The sequence below is a fragment of the Barbus barbus genome, assembly GCF_936440315.1.
Source record: "Barbus barbus genome assembly, chromosome: 18".
NCBI classification, from domain to species: Eukaryota; Metazoa; Chordata; class Actinopteri; order Cypriniformes; family Cyprinidae; genus Barbus; species Barbus barbus.
This window is the reverse complement of record NC_136746.1, coordinates 15,935,659-15,954,327: the sequence shown is the minus strand read 5'-3', so window position 1 is coordinate 15,954,327 and position 18,669 is coordinate 15,935,659. Positions and strand designations below refer to the sequence as shown.

At 38.5% G+C, this 18,669-nt stretch overlaps 2 protein-coding genes across 3 annotated transcripts; both read right to left on the bottom strand.

Annotated features, from left to right (window-relative positions):
* Positions 1-1,106: 1,106 nt before the first annotated feature.
* LOC306884358 (actin, alpha skeletal muscle 2-like) lies at positions 1,107-6,916 on the bottom strand. 2 transcript variants are annotated; one of them, XM_079440148.1, is made up of 7 exons: positions 6,703-6,916; positions 5,558-5,697; positions 5,123-5,447; positions 3,278-3,439; positions 2,825-3,016; positions 2,557-2,738; positions 1,107-2,470 (listed from the first exon to the last, which is right to left on the bottom strand). In XM_079440148.1, exons 2-7 carry the CDS (start codon positions 5,684-5,686, stop codon positions 2,327-2,329), a joined length of 1,134 nt encoding a protein of 377 aa, XP_079296274.1. In that variant the 5' UTR covers positions 5,687-5,697; positions 6,703-6,916; the 3' UTR covers positions 1,107-2,326. The 2 variants fall into 2 exon arrangements, with proteins under 2 accessions (XP_079296274.1, XP_079296275.1); XM_079440149.1 differs by having other exon boundaries at positions 1,113-2,470; positions 2,876-3,016; positions 6,703-6,810.
* A 1,206-nt stretch (positions 6,917-8,122) lies between these two features.
* LOC306884346 (ATP-binding cassette sub-family B member 10, mitochondrial-like) lies at positions 8,123-18,581 on the bottom strand. Its single transcript, XM_079440130.1, has 13 exons — positions 17,366-18,581; positions 16,880-17,080; positions 15,931-16,133; positions 15,451-15,585; positions 15,130-15,276; positions 14,638-14,773; positions 12,449-12,544; positions 12,117-12,326; positions 11,922-12,001; positions 11,655-11,835; positions 11,508-11,551; positions 11,383-11,417; positions 8,123-9,752 (listed from the first exon to the last, which is right to left on the bottom strand). The coding sequence occupies exons 1-13, from the start codon at positions 17,760-17,762 to the stop codon at positions 9,497-9,499; spliced, it is 2,121 nt and encodes a 706-aa protein (XP_079296256.1). The 5' UTR covers positions 17,763-18,581; the 3' UTR covers positions 8,123-9,496.
* Positions 18,582-18,669: the final 88 nt, after the last annotated feature.

The window sequence follows — 18,669 nt, the reverse complement described above, 5'->3', positions numbered from 1 at the left end:
AGGTACATACTACAACCTTTGGCCTTTTTGGTGAATTACAGTAGTTTTTTCTAAACATATTTGTGCACTGTATGTCCAGTTAAGCAGTTATTAGCAAAATTTCACCTGTAATAAGTCAGTCTTCTACAACCTTTGTAGCATGAAGAAAAAAAATACAGTAGCCTAAATTGTTTCATGAAAATATTTGTGTACTGTAAAGATAGCAAGGGAGATGTTGTAAGTATTGTCTAAGGCGAGATATTGGCAAAATATATTTAGTCAGTTTGCCCACTAGGCATTTACTATTGTCCTGTAAACATTAATTTGAATGAATTGTTGGACTACTGTGAGGTAAATTTGCAGACGGTCCCTAAAGCAGCCTAGTCGAATATGAAATTTGAAACTAACTTTACCGTGCTGATGAAGGTTATGATGACAGAACAAAACGACAATAAGTACGACAGTAAAAACAACAGAGAAAAAGCAGGCAGGGCGACAGATTAAGGTGACGTCAACAGACAACATACACGCCAACATATACTGATTTACCTGAACAAGTAGGCAATGACTAGACGAAGACAAATATATATAGTACAAAGCAGTAGACTCATTTTAAGGCCAATTCACACCGCACAGATAAACGCCAACAAACTAGTTTGTTGGATCAGTGTGTTACCCCTGTTGGCGTTGGTTGGAGTTTGTTTTCACCCGACTGAACATGCTTATAGATATAGAGTTGGTCTGTGTCTGTTGGTGCAGTGTGAACATGTCAGTTATTTTTCATTAGATTCTAAATCCAACAGCCAATTTGAGCCAACTTGTTTGTTGGCGTTTGTCTGTGCGGTGTGAATTGGCAATTTAGGCACAAATGGAACCTCATAGGTGCCCGAAATCACAAGAAGACATCAACAGGTGTTGTCAACAGTTAAAGCTTGACATCCCCTAGGAGATATCTATCTATCTATCTATCTATCTATCTATCTATCTATCTATCTATCTATCTATCTATCTATCTATCTATCTATCTATGGTGCTTTTGCAGTATTGCTCAGGCAGGGTTAACCTTACAGTAGTACTCAACACTGATTAGTCGTGTCAGACTTTCAGAATACTTCATCTCTTGAATTAAGATTATAATCATTTAATTTTAAAGCACAGCCACCACAAAATCTTTAGCACCTCATTTTACCTTGAGATCATTCTGAGGTTTAATACAGATTTAAATTCGTAAGATACAGTTTAATAGTTATGATACTGTACTTTAAACGGAGTACTTGCATTGATACAACAGAAAACACTGGCATCTAACAATGCATTGGAATGCATTGTTAATCTTAAAAAATGAAGCATATAGGTAAACCCAAATAGGAAACAAAACAGTTAGGCTATCGTATAAGCATATGTCCTACTCTATGTCCTAAATTTCTGAAACATTGGGGTGTTCTATTTTAGAGAAGTTAATGCAATTTAGGAAAGAAATCAAATCTGTATGTGTGTGTGAAAATATTCATGTAACCCCCTTTGTAATCGTTATAATTTTCATAAGTAACTGTCATTTAATTACACATTTTTTTTCTCAGTAACTGTAACAGATTACATTTATTTTGTAATTAAATTGTAATTTCGTTTCATGTAACTAGTTACTCCTCAACACTGCTTATCACCCACTCACATGGCTAAACCAGATCTGACCAAAACCCGTTTTCACAAATCTAAAATAAGTTATTTAAAACCACCTCAAAGAGTCACCTTTGACTCTTTGATCATTTTAAATAACTTGTTTATTATTATAGTTTATTTATTCTATTCAATTGATCAGGATCCCACCCTGGTTTTCCCGGAAGCAAATGTACTACATTGCAGTGAGGTCAGATGGAGGTCAACTTTCACTGTTTTCAGGAATTTTGGAAGGGTTGAATGACAATGTGTGACCATCTGATGACTTGAATTTTTGAAAACTTGTGCACTAAGCTTTGTACACTAAGCAGTCTCTGCTAAGATCTCAATCGCTAGTCTCAAGTCTGCAGTTTCAAGTCAAACAATTTATTAACACAAATCACGGCTCAAAAACCAAATACCAAATAATGGATTTTAATAAATTAATGATTATTTATGTACAGATTACAGTCTTGTGATAGATAACATGGTATAATGGTCTTCTGGATCTTGATTGTGTCTGTTTGGACAATGCTGGGGCCTGCCTCTTCGTGTTCCTGCATGGTAATCCAAGGTATGTTCATCGAGTAACACATGGGTACAAAATAAATCTGTACCAAAGCTGTCCCATAACGATGAATGTATTCTCCATTATTGCGTATTCCACAGCAAATAGATGCAGATGATGGATTTAGAAGCACTTGCGGTGGACAATGCTGGGGCCTGCCTCATCGTATTCCTGCTTGGTGATCCACATCTGCTGGAAGGTGGACAGGGATGCCAAGATGGAGCCACCGATCCATACTGAGTATTTACGCTCAGGTGGGGCAATGATCTGTCAGAGTAAAGAGACACGTGAACAGGTTAGTGATGCATTGTTGGGAACAGGACCATGTTAAAGGATAACCACAGATGCATTACCTTGATCTTCATTGTGCTGGGGGCCAGAGCAGTGATCTCCTTCTGCATACGGTCAGCAATACCTGGGTACATGGTGGTACCACCTGACAAGACATTGTTGGCATACAGGTCCTTCCTGATGTCAATGTCGCACTTCATGATGCTGTTGTATGCGGTCTCATGGATTCCAGCAGACTCCATACCTGTTTAGAAACACTTTATTAATAAAACTAAAAGCTGTATTGAAAATGAAGCCTTTTTTTTGAATAGCATTTGTCTTTACACACACCAATGAAAGAAGGCTGGAAGAGGGTCTCTGGGCAACGGAAACGCTCGTTACCAATGGTGATGACCTGGCCGTCAGGTAACTCGTAGCTCTTTTCCAAGGAAGAGGAAGAGGCAGCAGTGGCCATCTCATTCTCAAAGTCCAGAGCCACATAGCACAGCTTCTCCTTGATGTCACGGACAATCTCACGCTCAGCTAGAAACAGAGTTTTAATTAAGTCAGTTGTTTCTAACATACTAACGACAGAACAAATAACAAATGGATGCACCATAATAATCCAATATATGCCTGTGATAATAATATCATGAAAATGTTATATTACCGATGGTAATGGATAATAGGTTTATATTAAAATTCTATACACATCTAAAAAAAAAAAAAAATCTGATTTGTTGTGATAAACAGAAGAAAACAAGACAGAAATAACTGTTAAATTGTAAAACTGCAATTTCTCACCAGTTGTGACGAAAGAATAACCACGCTCGGTCAGGATCTTCATGAGGTAGTCAGTCAGATCGCGACCGGCCAGATCCAGACGCATGATAGCATGGGGCAGAGCGTAACCCTCATAGATGGGGACATTGTGGGACACACCATCACCAGAGTCCAGCACAATACCTGAAATATAGTGAAAAAACGGGTCAGAAAAAAACAGCACATTTCGCTATATACAGGTCCTTCTCAAAAAATTTGCATATTGTGATAAAGTTCATTATTTTCTGTAATGTACTGATAAACATTAGACTTTCATATATTTTCGATTCATTACAACACAACTGAAGTAGTTCAAGCCTTTTATTGTTTTAATATTGATGGTTTTGGCATACAGCTCATGAAAACCCAAAATTCCTATCTCAAAAAATTAGCATATCATGAAAAGGTTCTCTAAACGAGCTATTAACCTAATCATCTGAATCAACTAATTAACTCTAAACACCTGCAAAAGATTCCTGAGGCTTTTAAAAACTCCCAGCCTGGTTCATTACTCAAAACCGCAACCATGGGTAAGACTGCCGACCTGAATGCTGTCCAGAAGGCCATCATTGACACCCTCAAGCAAGAGGGTAAGACACAGAAAGAAATTTCTGAACGAATAGGCTGTTCCCAGAGTGCTGTATCAAGGCACCTCAGTGGGAAGTCTGTGGGAAGGAAAAAGTGTGGCAGAAAACGCAGCACAACGAGAAGAGGTGACCGGACCCTGAGGAAGATTGTGGAGAAGGACCGATTCCAGACCTTGGGGGACCTGCGGAAGCAGTGGACTGAGTCTGGAGTAGAAACATCCAGAGCCACCGTGTACAGGCGTGTGCAGGAAATGGGCTACAGGTGCCGCATTCCCCAGGTCAAGCCACTTTTGAACCAGAAACAGCGGCAGAAGCGCCTGACCTGGGCTACAGAGAAGCAGCACTGGATTGTTGCTCAGTGGTCCAAAGTACTTTTTTCGGATGAAAGCAAATTTTGCATGTCATTCGGAAATCAAGGTGCCAGAGTCTGGAGGAAGACTGGGGAGAGGGAAATGCCAAAATGCCTGAATTCCAGTGTCAAGTACCCACAGTCAGTGATGCTGGTGTTGGTCCACTGTGTTTTATCAAGGGCAGGGTCAATGCAGCTAGCTATCAGGAGATTTTGGAGCACTTCATGCTTCCATCTGCTGAAAAGCTTTATGGAGATGAAGATTTCATTTTTCAGCACGACCTGGCACCTGCTCACAGTGCCAAAACCACTGGTAAATGGTTTACTGACCATGGTATTACTGTGCTCAATTGGCCTGCCAACTCTCCTGACCTGAACCCCATAGAGAATCTGTGGGATATTGTGAAGAGAAAGTTGAGAGACGCAAGACCCAACACTCTGGATGAGCTTAAGGCCGCTATCGAAGCATCCTGGGCCTCCATAACACCTCAGCAGTGCCACAGGCTGATTGCCTCCATGCCACGCCGCATTGAAGCAGTCATTTCTGCAAAAGGATTCCCGACCAAGTATTGAGTGCATAACTGAACATAATTATTTGAAGGTTGACTTTTTTTTTTTTGTATTAAAAACACTTTTCTTTTATTGGTCGGATGAAATATGCTAATTTTTTGAGCTTTTTTAGGGTTTTCATGAGCTGTATGCCAAAATCATCAATATTAAAACAATAAAAGGCTTGAACTACTTCAGTTGTGTTGTAATGAATCTAAAATATATGAAAGTCTAATGTTTATCAGTACATTACAGAAAATAATGAACTTTATCACAATATGCAAATTTTTTGAGAAGGACCTGTACAATAAAATTTTTTGTAATTTAATATGATTGTCTCACCCGTGGTACGGCCAGAAGCATAAAGGGACAGCACAGCCTGAATGGCCACATACATGGCTGGGACGTTGAAGGTCTCAAACATGATCTGGGTCATCTTCTCACGGTTAGCCTTGGGGTTAAGAGGGGCCTCAGTCAGCAGAGTTGGGTGCTCCTCAGGGGCGACGCGGAGTTCGTTATAGAAGGTGTGGTGCCAGATCTTCTCCATATCGTCCCAGTTGGTAATGATGCCGTGCTCGATGGGGTACTTCAAAGTGAGGATACCCCTCTTGCTTTGAGCTTCATCTCCTACGTATGAGTCCTTCTGACCCATACCCACCATGACACCCTGGAAAAAGAAAAAGGGTAATTTTAATGTCACAGTATTTAAATGTTGCAGTATCTTAAGATTATCCATGTGAATGATATTTACAAAGGACAAAATGCAGCTGAACAAACCTGGTGACGGGGGCGACCAACGATGGAGGGGAAGACAGCTCTGGGGGCGTCATCACCGGCAAAGCCAGCCTTGACCAGGCCTGAACCGTTGTCGCACACAAGGGCAGTAGTCTCGTCGTCGTCACACATCTTGATGTAGTCTAATGAGGAACATATCAGCACATGGCAGTTTCTAACTATTTTATGTGTTAGTGAATTGGTGGCTAATTTTATGAATTCGTACAATCTCATTCACACATCTTAGTATGATCTTAGATTTAGGGGTTGACTGCCATGCTTTATTTCTAAAAATCTTATGTTTACGTAAGAATCACATCATATGAATTCTTACAAAGTCATGCAAAATCTCTACCTTGTAAAATAGTTATGTTTTCTAATGAGATCAGGCTAAACATTGATAAATATTAGCTGCCGCTTTATGCAAAAAGATAAACTGAATTAAGTGATTCTACAGCAATGCACTCAGTTTATACACTGAAAAAATTATTTAATCATTATAACATCTTTATTTGAATCCATTAAACAGTATACAGTCATATTTTCTGTCCTTTGAACTGTATTCCATAAGTTTTGAGTCAGTTTCATGACTCATTTTATGAATCAAAGTTTTTAACTTTATTTTATTCAAAGTGTAATGATGACCGCACTAACAGTTTTGTTTAATTTAAGGCAGCAATTAAAATGAAAGTTTGATTGACTTTTTTTTTTTACAGTGTACAACAAAGATAAATCTGTGCATATTGCAACCAATAAATCCAATTCAATAACCACTGAGCAAGGTAGTGTAGTGAGAAAGTAATATTTTAAGGTAACATTTTGTCATAAATAACTAGATCTCTTAGAAATATGAAAACAATTCTAATATTTTATAGAAGTACACATTGTTTTTTATTTTATGGTTCTTGAATGCTGTCACATTAAATATACAAATTATCAACACTGCTAGTGACAAGATCAAAATATACAATAATGAATAAATAAATTAATGAAAATATTTCTAGGTCGTCTTGTAACTTATTGCAAACTTATTATTTATATCTTGTATGTTCTTGTCTTCAAACAGAAAAGGTTGGCCTACATTGAATAAAACTGTTGTTAGTCAGTAACTACACTAGTAGCGCATGGGTCTAATGCAGTTGTCTTACCTTTCTGTGATGAAGCTCAGTGCAGAACACAACCGCCGATGGATCCAGTCACTGCTGACTGACCCATGAAGACCTTATATACTCCTCGTGTTTGTCCACATGCGCACTATGGAGGATATCTGTATGTTCAGTTGAAGTTTTCCCCATCCTTCAACCATATTAGGCTCTTGCAGGGTAAGCGAGGGGTGACTTCCCAGTGACGCGGCGTGTCTCCAGGTTCCTAGGGAGCATGACTGTCCTTTTATGGTTTGATAGTCATCGTTCCAGGCCCGGCGTGAACTGTATACTGTATGGCGTGGCGGCGGAACTGATGTTGCTACTTGGCTTTTCCCACATGGTGCTTCGTAGTATATTTCTGTCAGTTGTCAAATAGCACGTTTAGAAATTTGCGCACAGCTAATATTTAATAGCATTATTCGCATGTAGTTTGCGCAGTGTTGGTAAAGCAGATCCGGTCTTAATTCATAATTAAAATACAGTAATGTTATTCTAGGTAAGACGTTTATTTATTTATATTGTTGTGAAACTTTACATGTAAATGAATTACTGTCTGACTCATTGTCGCGAATGATATAAAAACACTTCCCCGGCCAAAGTCAATATAAGTGACTAGGGTGGTCTGACTCTGATCTTTTGTAGACATTTGAGACACTTCTGTTCACACGATCTGTTCACCTCCACTACAGCCACTTTTCTAAGCAATTGAATTGGATGGTGTTGATATAAGCTTACTTAATATTGCCTTTATTTTAATTTCATCGTAATAGTTTTTTTTTTAAACCCTGTAGTCTATATCCTCTGAAAATATGCCGTTTTGTTTTGCTTTCTCTTAGATATTTTTATTGAAAAAGAAGAAAAAAATGCTGATTATGATTCTTTCTCCCCTTCAGTGCAGGGAGGTGTGTGGCTGCTCTGCATGCTTTCCTCAAAAGAGGCTCAGTGCAAGCAGATATCCTGCCATAGTTGGCCCTAGAGCTTATGTCGAGCTGAATGAGTCAATGAAGCCTTTAGCCAGTTACTGGGGGTAAGCAGCTTCCTGCTTCAGCAAACAAAACAACAGTCTGAGCTACAATCTCCCTGCTTCAACTTAATCAGAGCTGATTCAGTTTCTGAAGTTAAGAGAGGAACACTGAGGGCAATTAATCAAACCACTTTATTATTTAGGTGTAGTAAAATTCCTACCAATGAAGTCACTATAACCATTTTGAAGATGGATTGTAGATAATAGTTGTAATAGCACTTTGCCATAATAGATCCAATTTGAGACCATTTTACCACTTCATTTAACTATTGCTGTCACTCTAGGTTTCCAAAGTAGCTCAATAGTCATTTTATTTTCAACTGTCAACAGCACCCTCTTTTGGCTACTTAAATTCATTATATGTTCTCAAAGACAGGCATGTGGACAGTGCAGTGTTTTCAGAAATCAGTGTTTCAAGGTAATTTATTAAGAGTGCAGATAAAACAATAGAAAATAAGCAACAGACACACACATACATTTCACAATCTGAAACCTAATAATTTACCAGACTAAATATTAAAATCTTCTAAAATTCTAAATAGATTTAATCTTATCCAAAGGGTACATATACAAATATATATTGGCTGTTAAGTAAAAGTTACATTAAAATATCTCTGTTATAGTGTCTGTTCTCAAATACAGAGACAATAATCTCTATCTTTTTTTTTCTTCTACAATTGTTCATACAGGTGCTCCTAAAACCGTATCTTCATTACTGTCAAATAACAGTGGCACTGTGACTGGTTTGGAGTTGGATTGCATCCCAGTATAAGCTTTGCGGTTTATGATCTAGGCACGATACATTGACATCTGTTATTTCCAAAGGTGATAAGAAAGGACAGAAGTACCATTGTTTCTGTAATCACCCCCCCCCCCCCCCCCCCCCAAAAAAACCTTCTTTATCCATATTACTTATTAAATATATGTAGAGTGAACTTTTTTTTGTTTTTATGTACAGTTTACACAGAAATTAATTCTGCTCATGTTTCATGAACAAGGCCCTAGGTACACTTCAATAAACTGATTATCAACTGTTCCTTAATAAAGTACTGACATGATTTATTAAAGTAAAAAAAAAAAAAGTAAAGTCGTGACGTATTGTCAAGTATGGTGACCCATACTCGAAATTGGTGCTCTGCGTTTAACCCATCCAAGTGCACACACACACAGCAGTGAGTAGTGAACACACACACACACACACACACACACACACACACACACACGGAGCAGTGGGCAGCCATGCTGCAGCGCCCGGGGAGCAGTTAGGGGTCCGGTGCCTTGCTCAAGGGCACCTCAGTCGTGGTATTGAGGGTGGAGAGAGCGCTGTACATTCACTCCCCCCACCTACAATCCCTGCCGGCCGGGGACTCGAACCCGCAACCTTTCGATTACGAGTCCGACTCTCTAACCATTAGGCCACGACTATTACAAGTAATAGTAGCCGTAGCAACCCTGTACCTTGTATTCCCTTCAAGCTATTTCATTAAAATGTATTAATGTTTTTCATGGGCTATGAAAGCATAAAATAATTTAAAAAGCAGTGTTTTTGCAGCTCAGATGAGTATTAAATCATGTCCACAGCATGTATGCTTCTTTCTGCCATTGTAATTAATGATCAGTATACAACTGATTTACAGTTACTTGGCAGAATACAATAAATAGCTACATTTGAGTCTTATTTTGGATTGCTCAAAACACAATAAAATACATGAAAAGCATTTAGACATGTATGAATTGTGCTCTCTTTGTTGTCTTTCAATTACTGCGTTTCTTCTATTCGAAGAGCGCCTGTTTCTGCTGAGCCTGCAGGAAGGCCTGCTTCTCCATAAGCTTGCGGAAGAGCCCCTGGTCTTTGGAAAGGAGCTTGGCGTGGCTGCCGATCTCCATCACGCGGTGCTGGTCCAGCACAGCCACAGCATCGGCGTTCTGGATGGTGGAGAGACGGTGAGCTATGATCAACACGGTACGGCCGTCCATCAGCCTCTCTAATGCCTCCTGTACCAGAAACTCATTCTCTGCATCCAGAGCACTGAAACGGAGACCAGGACAAGTCTTATTATATAGTTATTCTCATCATGACATTACTCTAGAACAGGGGTGGGCAAACTTTTTGACTCAAGGGCTACATCAAGTGAGGGGCTGCATAATGTTTATAACAGATGAAGCTTTGATTTTTTTTTTTATCTAGGTCAAGGAGCACATGGGAACAAAAACAAACACAAGACAGGTCTTTAATCCTGACAGCTGGGTGTTTATAGCCTAATAAATGTTCATAGTGAAGTAAAAAAAAACAAACACAAATTATAGTGGCATTCACTATGAACATTTATTAGGCTATAAACACCCAGCTGTCAGGATTAAAGACCTGTCTTGTGTTTGTTTTTGTTCCCATGTGCTCCTTGACCTAGTTTTCCCTTGTTTAATTATGCCCATATTTGGTTGTTCCTGTTCCCATGGAGTTACATTTGATTCACCTGTGTTCCCTTAATTATCCTCATTTGTTCACAGGGGTTGATTTTTTATTTTTATTTTGGAGAGTCAAAAGTACCCGTAGTTGCAGAAACACCCTTTTTATATTTTTAGATTTTTCATAGCTCAAACAAAGTCATGATTGGCTCTCGTCTGGGGAGGGGAAGTGCCGCGTCCACACCGTCACTCACAACTCTCTCTCAAGCCCCGTTCGCTCCACCAGCGCCTCGCAGCGATCATGTTCATACCATGGACGCTAAACATTCTTGCAAAATCTCTCAAAATCTGTATCTTCGTCTGATACAGACTCAAACCTATAATCTCTAATCCCTAATCTCTCCATCGTTCACGCCGGACAGTAGGGATCTGTTTGCTGTGTGAGCTACTGAAATGAGCCATGCTGTGAAGCAGCCAATCACAACAGAGCTCAACATTATTATTCATGACCCTTCCAAATAAGGTAACAACAGACCATTTCATTCTAGGGACAAATCCTAGGGTTGTAAATGGACATGTAAAACCGTTTCTAGAGAATTTTTGCCCTTACCTAAGCCACATACCTTCTATGTAGATATCAGAGAACAATTTTAAAATATTGTATCAATGCATTCTATGGCACCTTTAAACTGGAGGATTTATCTTGTTCTTCTATGAATCTGAAAGGATTTTTTTGGGTGTTGGAAATTATTTTAGAAATGGTCAAAGATGATTGTTGACGTATAACTTGAGGACATTTTTAAAGTAATACATTGCTAACTATATAATTATAATTATAGACAAACATAAAAAAAGACTTAGCTAAAGATATGAGGTTTAGTTAAAGTATTATTTTAAAAGATGTGATTATTTTAAAAGATGATATATATATACATATGAAGACTAGATTAAATCTAGGTTTTATTTCCATGTATTTTCTTTTCATTAAAATGCATTCGCTAATAAAAAGTGAGAAACTGTGGGGACAGGCTAAAAAGATAAGAAAAAGATTTTAAAAATTATTAAAGCCAAAGTGACATCAGCTACTCATTGCTAGCATTTTTTTGTTCTTATTTGGTAGAATGACCCATTTAAGAATTTGGAAAATTATTTCAGAAGATCTCTACAGTTTAAAAATGCTATCTAATCTGTCAGTTAATCTATTTTTAAGTACAAATTAATTTATAAATTGAAGTATTCAAACAACATCTCACCTTGTAGCTTCATCCAATAACAGTATCTTGGGATTCTGTGAAAAGCATGAGAAGATGGATTTAGTGTTCCTTTGGTAAGCAACCAATATTTAAAATTCTGTAAAATGTTATAGAGGACAGATTACTTTGAGCAGGGCTCGTGCTATAGCGACTCTTTGTTTTTGTCCACCTGTTCAATAAAATCAGTGTAGTTATGCATAAATTGATGAATTAAACAGACAAATTTGTCCTGTTGCAGACATGAATTTCACCGGAGTATCAGAGGTTTGTACCTGACAGCAGGACCCCCTTCTCTCCTACCACTGTATCATAGCCTTTAGGGAATTCCTGGATGAAGTCATGAGCGTTGGCTATCTTTGCTGCCCTGTAGATGTCCTCTACTGTGACCTGACTTGGGTCTGCAGCCCCATAAGCGATGTTCTCCGCAATAGAGCAGGAGAAAAGAACTGGCTCCTACAACAAACAAATTTACACACAGAAATTTATAAAATAGAAGCAGGAGATTGCCTAATTCTCTTTTTGCTGGTGGCATTTCCTACCTGGCTTACAGTACCAATGTGACTCCTCAGCCAGTAAGGATTCAAGTCTCGTATATCATGCCCATCAAAGGTGACCACACCTGTATTTGAATCAAAACTACACATTTATCTATATGTTCTTAATGCTTTTATATCTTAGCTATTCATATACAAAGTATCAACATTTTCTATAATATTCTTACTTTCAGTTCTTACCTGAATCAGGATCATAGAGCCGGAGCAACAGTGACACCAGTGTGGATTTGCCTGAACCACTGGATCCCACTACTGCCATTACTGACCCCGCCGGCACAGACAGACTTAGATCCTGGAAGATGGGGGAATCCTTCCTCGTTGGGTAAGCAAAACACACATTACGAAACTCCAGTTCTCCTTTTAACTGTTCTGGTTTTAACACAAGCCCCTCTAAGTAGAAAAAATAACAAAAAGATAATTACAGTACTGCCGTTCACATATTAAAAGTTAAACAGCTTTTCATATGAAGTAATGTGAATTTTGGGTATTATTTACAAGGAAATTCTATTTACCACTGATGGGAAATTCAGGCTTTCGGTCCCTGAGTTCCCATAGACGAGTACCAGCACCAAGCCCCTTCATCAACCCCGAGTAGAATGAGCTGAAACCTTAAATTAATTGACAAAAAGATGTTGTTGTACTTTAAAAACTTCTACACAGGGCAAAAATTAGAGCTAAATATATTTCTACCTATGAATAAGGCCCAAGATGCTTAACCCCTACAAGAGGTTTTGTTGGGAAATCCCAGAACTGTGTTGAAAGAAGTCTGTTCTTTGTCTATTATCATGATGCACACTGACTACAAAAGTGCTGAAGTGTGCCTTGGGACCAGAAAAACTAAATTAAGTGAGTACTATGTAAACCAGCCCATCAAGTATTTGTGGTTTGAATTTTTTTTAACATTAACAGTATTATTGTGATTTGATCAATACTTCAAAATACAAAATATTTGATACAGTAAAACAGTAACATTTTCTATACTACTCATTTTTTTCAGTTTTGATATATTTTAAAATGTAATTTATTAATGCGATGACAAGGCAGAATTTTCAGCAGCTATTACGCTGGCTTTAGAAATGATTTGACTATGCTGAGCATGGTGCTCAAGAAACATTTCTTATCAATATTTATTAGACCTGCTGCAGTAGTTGGTGTTACTGGTACAACCAGGTGCTCGGCAGTACACCGATTACGCCTTGCCCACCTTGGTACCACCCCCACTGTTTTTTTTTTTTTTTTTTAAATGGACATCAAAACAGTTTAATTCAGTTGGACAATGGATGCTACAATTGTAAACTGAAAGCATCTGCTCCGCTTCATGCTGCACGAGCACCAGGACAGTGCAGCAGGAGTCAAATTTCACTTGTCACATGAAGAGAGTAAAGCCTGATTTAATCCTTGCCACATCCGCATGAATGCGAAGGTGTGCGTGGCAAAAACATTGCAAATACTGACGAGACTATGGCGGAGGATTTGGTTTCCAAGTGAAATGTAAAAGTGCCTGTTTGGCAATATTTTGATATTAAAAGACCGCTTCTTAAACCAGAGAAGGTGAACTTGTTGGTTTTCTTGGCAAAAAAACATGCAAGCACCGTCACCGACAGCCAATTTTAGGGCCAGACTTAAACCGGGCAAATTATTATTAGAGCGCAATTCCACAAAAGCTCCGATGGGAGGGGAAAAGTCTGCGGGTGATTTACAGACAATGCGCACATTAAACAACACAGACGGAACATCTCATTTCTATAATGACCAGCGCAATCTACCAAGAGCAGCACAAATTACCGCCTGCTTTAAGACATGCCTTTTTTGGGGCGTTAAATAACGCCGCAAATACCAGTGAATTGACAAGCGCATATCTTTGTAAATCACGTTGCGTGATTAATTTAAATACTCTGCTCCCATAAATTTACCGATCAAAAGGGAAACTCTTACAAATGCATATTCAATCAGGTGAGTCGCTAACTGTGTCCATGCCTTTTCAGCGCTAATTTCCCACTGCGTGTCTTTAGTAAATCCTGACACTGATGCCAAATGAGGGTTTGTGCTGGCGCAAGCTGATAGTAAATCTGGCCCTTAGCTTTAGTTTAGTTATTTTTTTCATTTTTAATAGCCCGTTGACTGTTTACCTGATGTTACGCTACATTGTGGGAGGCTTTTTTATTTGGTTAGTTCTACAGTGTTTCCTAATTTAAAACTTTGTGTAATTTACTAGTCATTAAATAATACAGCATGTGATGTATGCCATGCCTCATCTTAGTTTTTGTTAATAAACGTTTTTTTGTGTGACATAAGCTAGTAGTCATTGTACTGTTTTATTGTTATTTAAAGTGAAAGATATAAAGTAAGCACAGCAACCAATCATTGTTTCTTGTAAATCATGGCTCCAAGATAATAAATTCGAAAGTGAAAGCAAAACAAAGCCCGGCGTTACCAGTAATACCGGTTTTATTGCAAGTTTATTTACCAGTATGAACATTACCATGACATCCCTAATATTGACAACATTGTGCTGCTTAATATTTTTATGGAAACTGCAAAACATTTTTTCAGGATTTATTTGAAAAAGAAATATTTTGTAACAGTATAAATGTCTTTACTGTATTTTTAAAAATCTATTTAGTGCATTCTTCCGGAATAAAAGTATTAATTTCTTAAAAAACAAACAAACAAAAACCTTGGAATAGAATAACATCCTCACCTGCAATGCTGATGCCCACCCAGAATGCATACATTAGGAAAGAGGAGAGCTGCCCAACAGTCATGGCCTCACTGGCCATCAACAGACCTCCCTTATACAGCACACTCAGGATGATGATATTTCCACTCAGTCCTGTCTGTGAAAGAAATTAAAACATCAGAACAGAAGTAGAGGGCTACTGTACTAGACAAATGATCAAACTGACTTACTGACTATGATAAGCATAACTTATAATTACATTTACATTTATTCATTTAGCTGACGCTTTTATCCAAAGCGACTTACAATTGCTATATATGTCAGAGGTCGCACGCCTCTGGAGCAACTAGGGGTTAAGTGTCTTGCTCAGGGACACATTGGTGTCTCACAGTGGATTCGAACCCGGGTCTCTCACACCAAAGGCATGTGTCTTATCCACTGCGCCACCAACACCCCCCATATGCATAATTATGCATATAACTTAAATATTTGTACCACAATTAATTATCTCACCACTCCATAGAATCCAGCAGAAAGCACTGCCTCTTTCTTAGTCAGTTCAAAAATTCGGTCAACCTTTTCCGAGTACTTCTGCACCTCCGTCAGCTCTTTTCCAAAAGCCCGGACTGTCCGTATGTTGCTGATCCTCTCTTCTGCCAACTAGGAGATGCAGAGCAGCTACACATTAAAAGGATCCCTTGGCTACTTGGCATCATTACACTTACAATAGAACAATGAATTTAGCAATCAAGTGATTGCTGACCAAGGCTTACTTCCATATATGCAATAAAACATGCAATAAATGCCCCATTAAAAGGAAACATGACCTCTTACCTGTGTAGCCTCTGCCAAGGCATCCTGTGTGCGTCTCGATATGGATCGTAAGAATCTACCGAAAATTACAGCCAGGCAGGCAATAGGAGGAACAACCATTAGCACAAAAGCTGCCAGATTAGGGGACACATATAACTGAGGAAGAGAGAGAGAAAGATAAATAACTGAATTAGTCAATGATGAACACTGAGCAGATGTATTCTAAAGTTCAAACATGACATATACTGTAAAAGTTCCATGAGGAAACCATTAAAAGAAGTCACAGAGTATTGACATCAGAATAACTGCACCCCACTGTATCTTCTGTTTTTGAAGCAGATCAGGAAGTAATGAGAGTCAGATATTTTTATATAAGCAGAATTGTGGTGGCTAGTTTCGCATGAGCACTTTTCGCATTTTCTCTTTAGAATATGTGGTTAAAATGTGACATTCATAAAGGGAATTAGCTGCTAAAATGTCAAACTATCACAAGCATCTCACCATCATGCCAACTCCGGCCCCTGCCTGGGCGAGGGAACGCAGCCCATCAGACAGGTTGTCAGTGAGGCAGTTTCCGACAATGGCCGTGTCTGCTGAAAGGCGGTTAATGAGCTCACCGGTTCGGGTCTTATCAAAGAATCCCACCTCCTGCTTCAGAATCGAGGAGAAAAGGGACTCGCGCAACTTTCGCACAATCTGTTGCCCTGTGAAAATAGCGAAAGGATTTATTAGAGAGCAAGCACAGAAATTCATGCTGGTCAACACAGTGAATCACATGGAATGATTCTTCATTGATTTAAGAAGACTAAACTAGACCCTACGTACCTAAAACAAATACATTCAATCAATAAATATGTAAAAGTTTGAGGTCCCCATTAGAGGAAAGATGTTTCTTATGCTCACCAAGACTAAATTTATTTGATCAAAATAAGTAATGTATTACAGTATTATTGTGAAATATTAATACAATTTAAAATAACTTTTTTATATATATTTTAAAAAGTAATTTATTCTTGTGATGGCAAAGCTGAATTATCTTAAGTGTTACACAATCCTTCAGAAATCATTCTAATATCCCAATTAGCTGCTCAAGAATTTTTTTTTTTTTTACTATCAGTGTTGAAAACCGTTCTGCTGCTTAATTTTTGTGGAAACTGAGATAAATTTTTTTCAGGATTCTGAGGAAAGAACAGCATTTATTTGAAATAAGTCTTCTGTAACATTATAAATGTCTTTACAGTCACTTTTTATTAATTTAATGCGTCCTTGCTGATTAAAAGTATTAATTTCTTTCAATAAATAAATACATACATATATACATTCATAAAATATAAGTCTCATTGCCCCAAAACTTTTGAAAGGTAGTATAAACCACAAAATTCCCCCAAAAACAAGTCTGTACTGCACTATGAAACATCTTTGTTTTACAGAATCTGCGTCAAGACTTCACCTGAGATTTCCATGAGGTAGACACGAGCAGCATTTGCAGCGCCCCCGCAGAGGAAGACCCCTGTTAGCATGATACACAGGGAGGTAAGGGAGGAGGTGAAGTCCTCTGGGGGGCTAGTGTAGATGGTGTCGATCACTTTTCCCAGAAAATATGGTGCAGACATGGTGACAGAGCTGGAGATCACCAAAAACCCCACGGCAGCTGTGAGGACCGTCAGAAGGTCATTTGCAAGGTACATCTGCACAAATGGCTATTTAATTTTCCTTTTTTTTCTTTAGTTTCATTTTAAAAACACTTGCGACTAATATTATGTTATATTGCATCTTATATTTTATGCTATAAAGTGCTACCATCTAATATGCATGATATTTGATATACATCTTTGTAAATGTTTGTCTACATACGGATTAATCTCAGAAAACAGTCCAAATCAACCACGTTCATTCAATGATATTTAATAAAGAACATGAGCACAGTTTGACTTGCCTGTCAGTCTCCATCGCTGAGGATACGTCAGCTGCAGCAACTTCTTGGCATCTTCTGAGGTTTCTTTACTCTCCTGATCTACCACAGACTTTGCGGTTGGTTTGGAGTCCGTAGATGTGCTATAGAAAGTAACCGTGTGTCTGGAGTGTGTCCACACTCTCTTGGGCAGAAACAACCCTCTAGTTCTGAGACAAGAGAGCCAGGACATGCTCCTTCCCTTATAGACAGGCATCACAAGGACATCAAACGATCCGTTCTTGCACACTTGCCTTTTCCACGGTGTTCTTGAGGTCCGATTAGACAAATGATAAAGTGTATCTGACCGACAGCAGGTAATGTTACACTGCTGCAGTTTCCCTACAGTAAATCGTGTCATTCGCAACATTGTCCCACACATCTGGAGAAGACGGCGACCAAACCGAAGTGTACGAGTCTCACCTAATCATTATCTGGCGAAACTTACTGTATAAAGTCAGATGACCGGTGTGTCGAGCGGTGCTGTAAATACTGCATGGCACTGGGCTCTCGTTAGAAAGACTGACTTGTTGCAAGCCGGAATCGACGGTTACTGAACATTATCTGTTCCTGACAGTTTTCACATCCAGCCCTTTTTTGCGTTATCTTCACACACGCCCAGCGCATTCACCGGCAGCGCCCTGTCACAAAAACCTGCTACACGACATCTGCGGGCTTTACTCAACACAAAGCCGATTACTGTTCAAGTCACAAAAAAGTGGAATTTGGAGTGTTTTAAAATAAAATGGGAATAAAAATGTGACCCCCGGTGATTCATTGACTTTCGAGGAAGTGAAGCGCTACTACTCCAATGGACTATCTCTGTTATAGATGTTAACAAGTAGATGTCGCAGTGGTCTGGTCAGTAGCGCCGCCATCTTGGAAAGGTCAACACGATAAGATGCATTGCCTGAGGGAAGTAAACAATTATTCAGTTTTAATATATTGTTTATATATTCTGATAGCAATAACTTAATGGTTCTTTTTTATTATGAATTAGTAGTAAATATAGTATTAATGTTTATAAACGGCTAGATTTATTTTTCTCTATTGCTTTAAAACTGAAGCTTTAAATAAACTGGACCATGTTTATGATCATTCGTTATCTTTTACAGATAGCGTTTACCTAATACTGTGTTTTATGTTGACATTTATATTTATTACAATATGCATAACTAGTCAGCGTTTATGATAAACCCAATACTGTAAAAAAAAAAAAAAAAAAAAAATCTTACGGGTTGATGTTGACCTTTCCAATATGGCGAAACTGCAACCACAGCGGCTAATGC

Excerpts from the sequence above, each read along its gene's own strand:
- LOC306884358 (XM_079440148.1), bottom strand. The coding sequence starts at position 5,686 with ATGTGTGACGACGACGAGACTACTGCCCTTGTGTGCGACAACGGTTCA. Across the intron at positions 3,440-5,122 it reads TGCTTCTGGCCGTACCACGG|GTATTGTGCTGGACTCTGGT; the intron begins GTGAGACAATCA and ends ACTATATTTCAG. Across the intron at positions 2,471-2,556 it reads CCAGCACAATGAAGATCAAG|ATCATTGCCCCACCTGAGCG; the intron begins GTAATGCATCTG and ends TTACTCTGACAG.
- LOC306884346 (XM_079440130.1), bottom strand. The coding sequence starts at position 17,762 with ATGTGTGGGACAATGTTGCGAATGACACGATTTACTGTAGGGAAACTG. Across the intron at positions 15,277-15,450 it reads CCTTGGCAGAGGCTACACAG|TTGGCAGAAGAGAGGATCAG; the intron begins GTAAGAGGTCAT and ends TGCATCTCCTAG. Across the intron at positions 11,418-11,507 it reads TAGCACGAGCCCTGCTCAAA|AATCCCAAGATACTGTTATT; the intron begins GTAATCTGTCCT and ends TGCTTTTCACAG.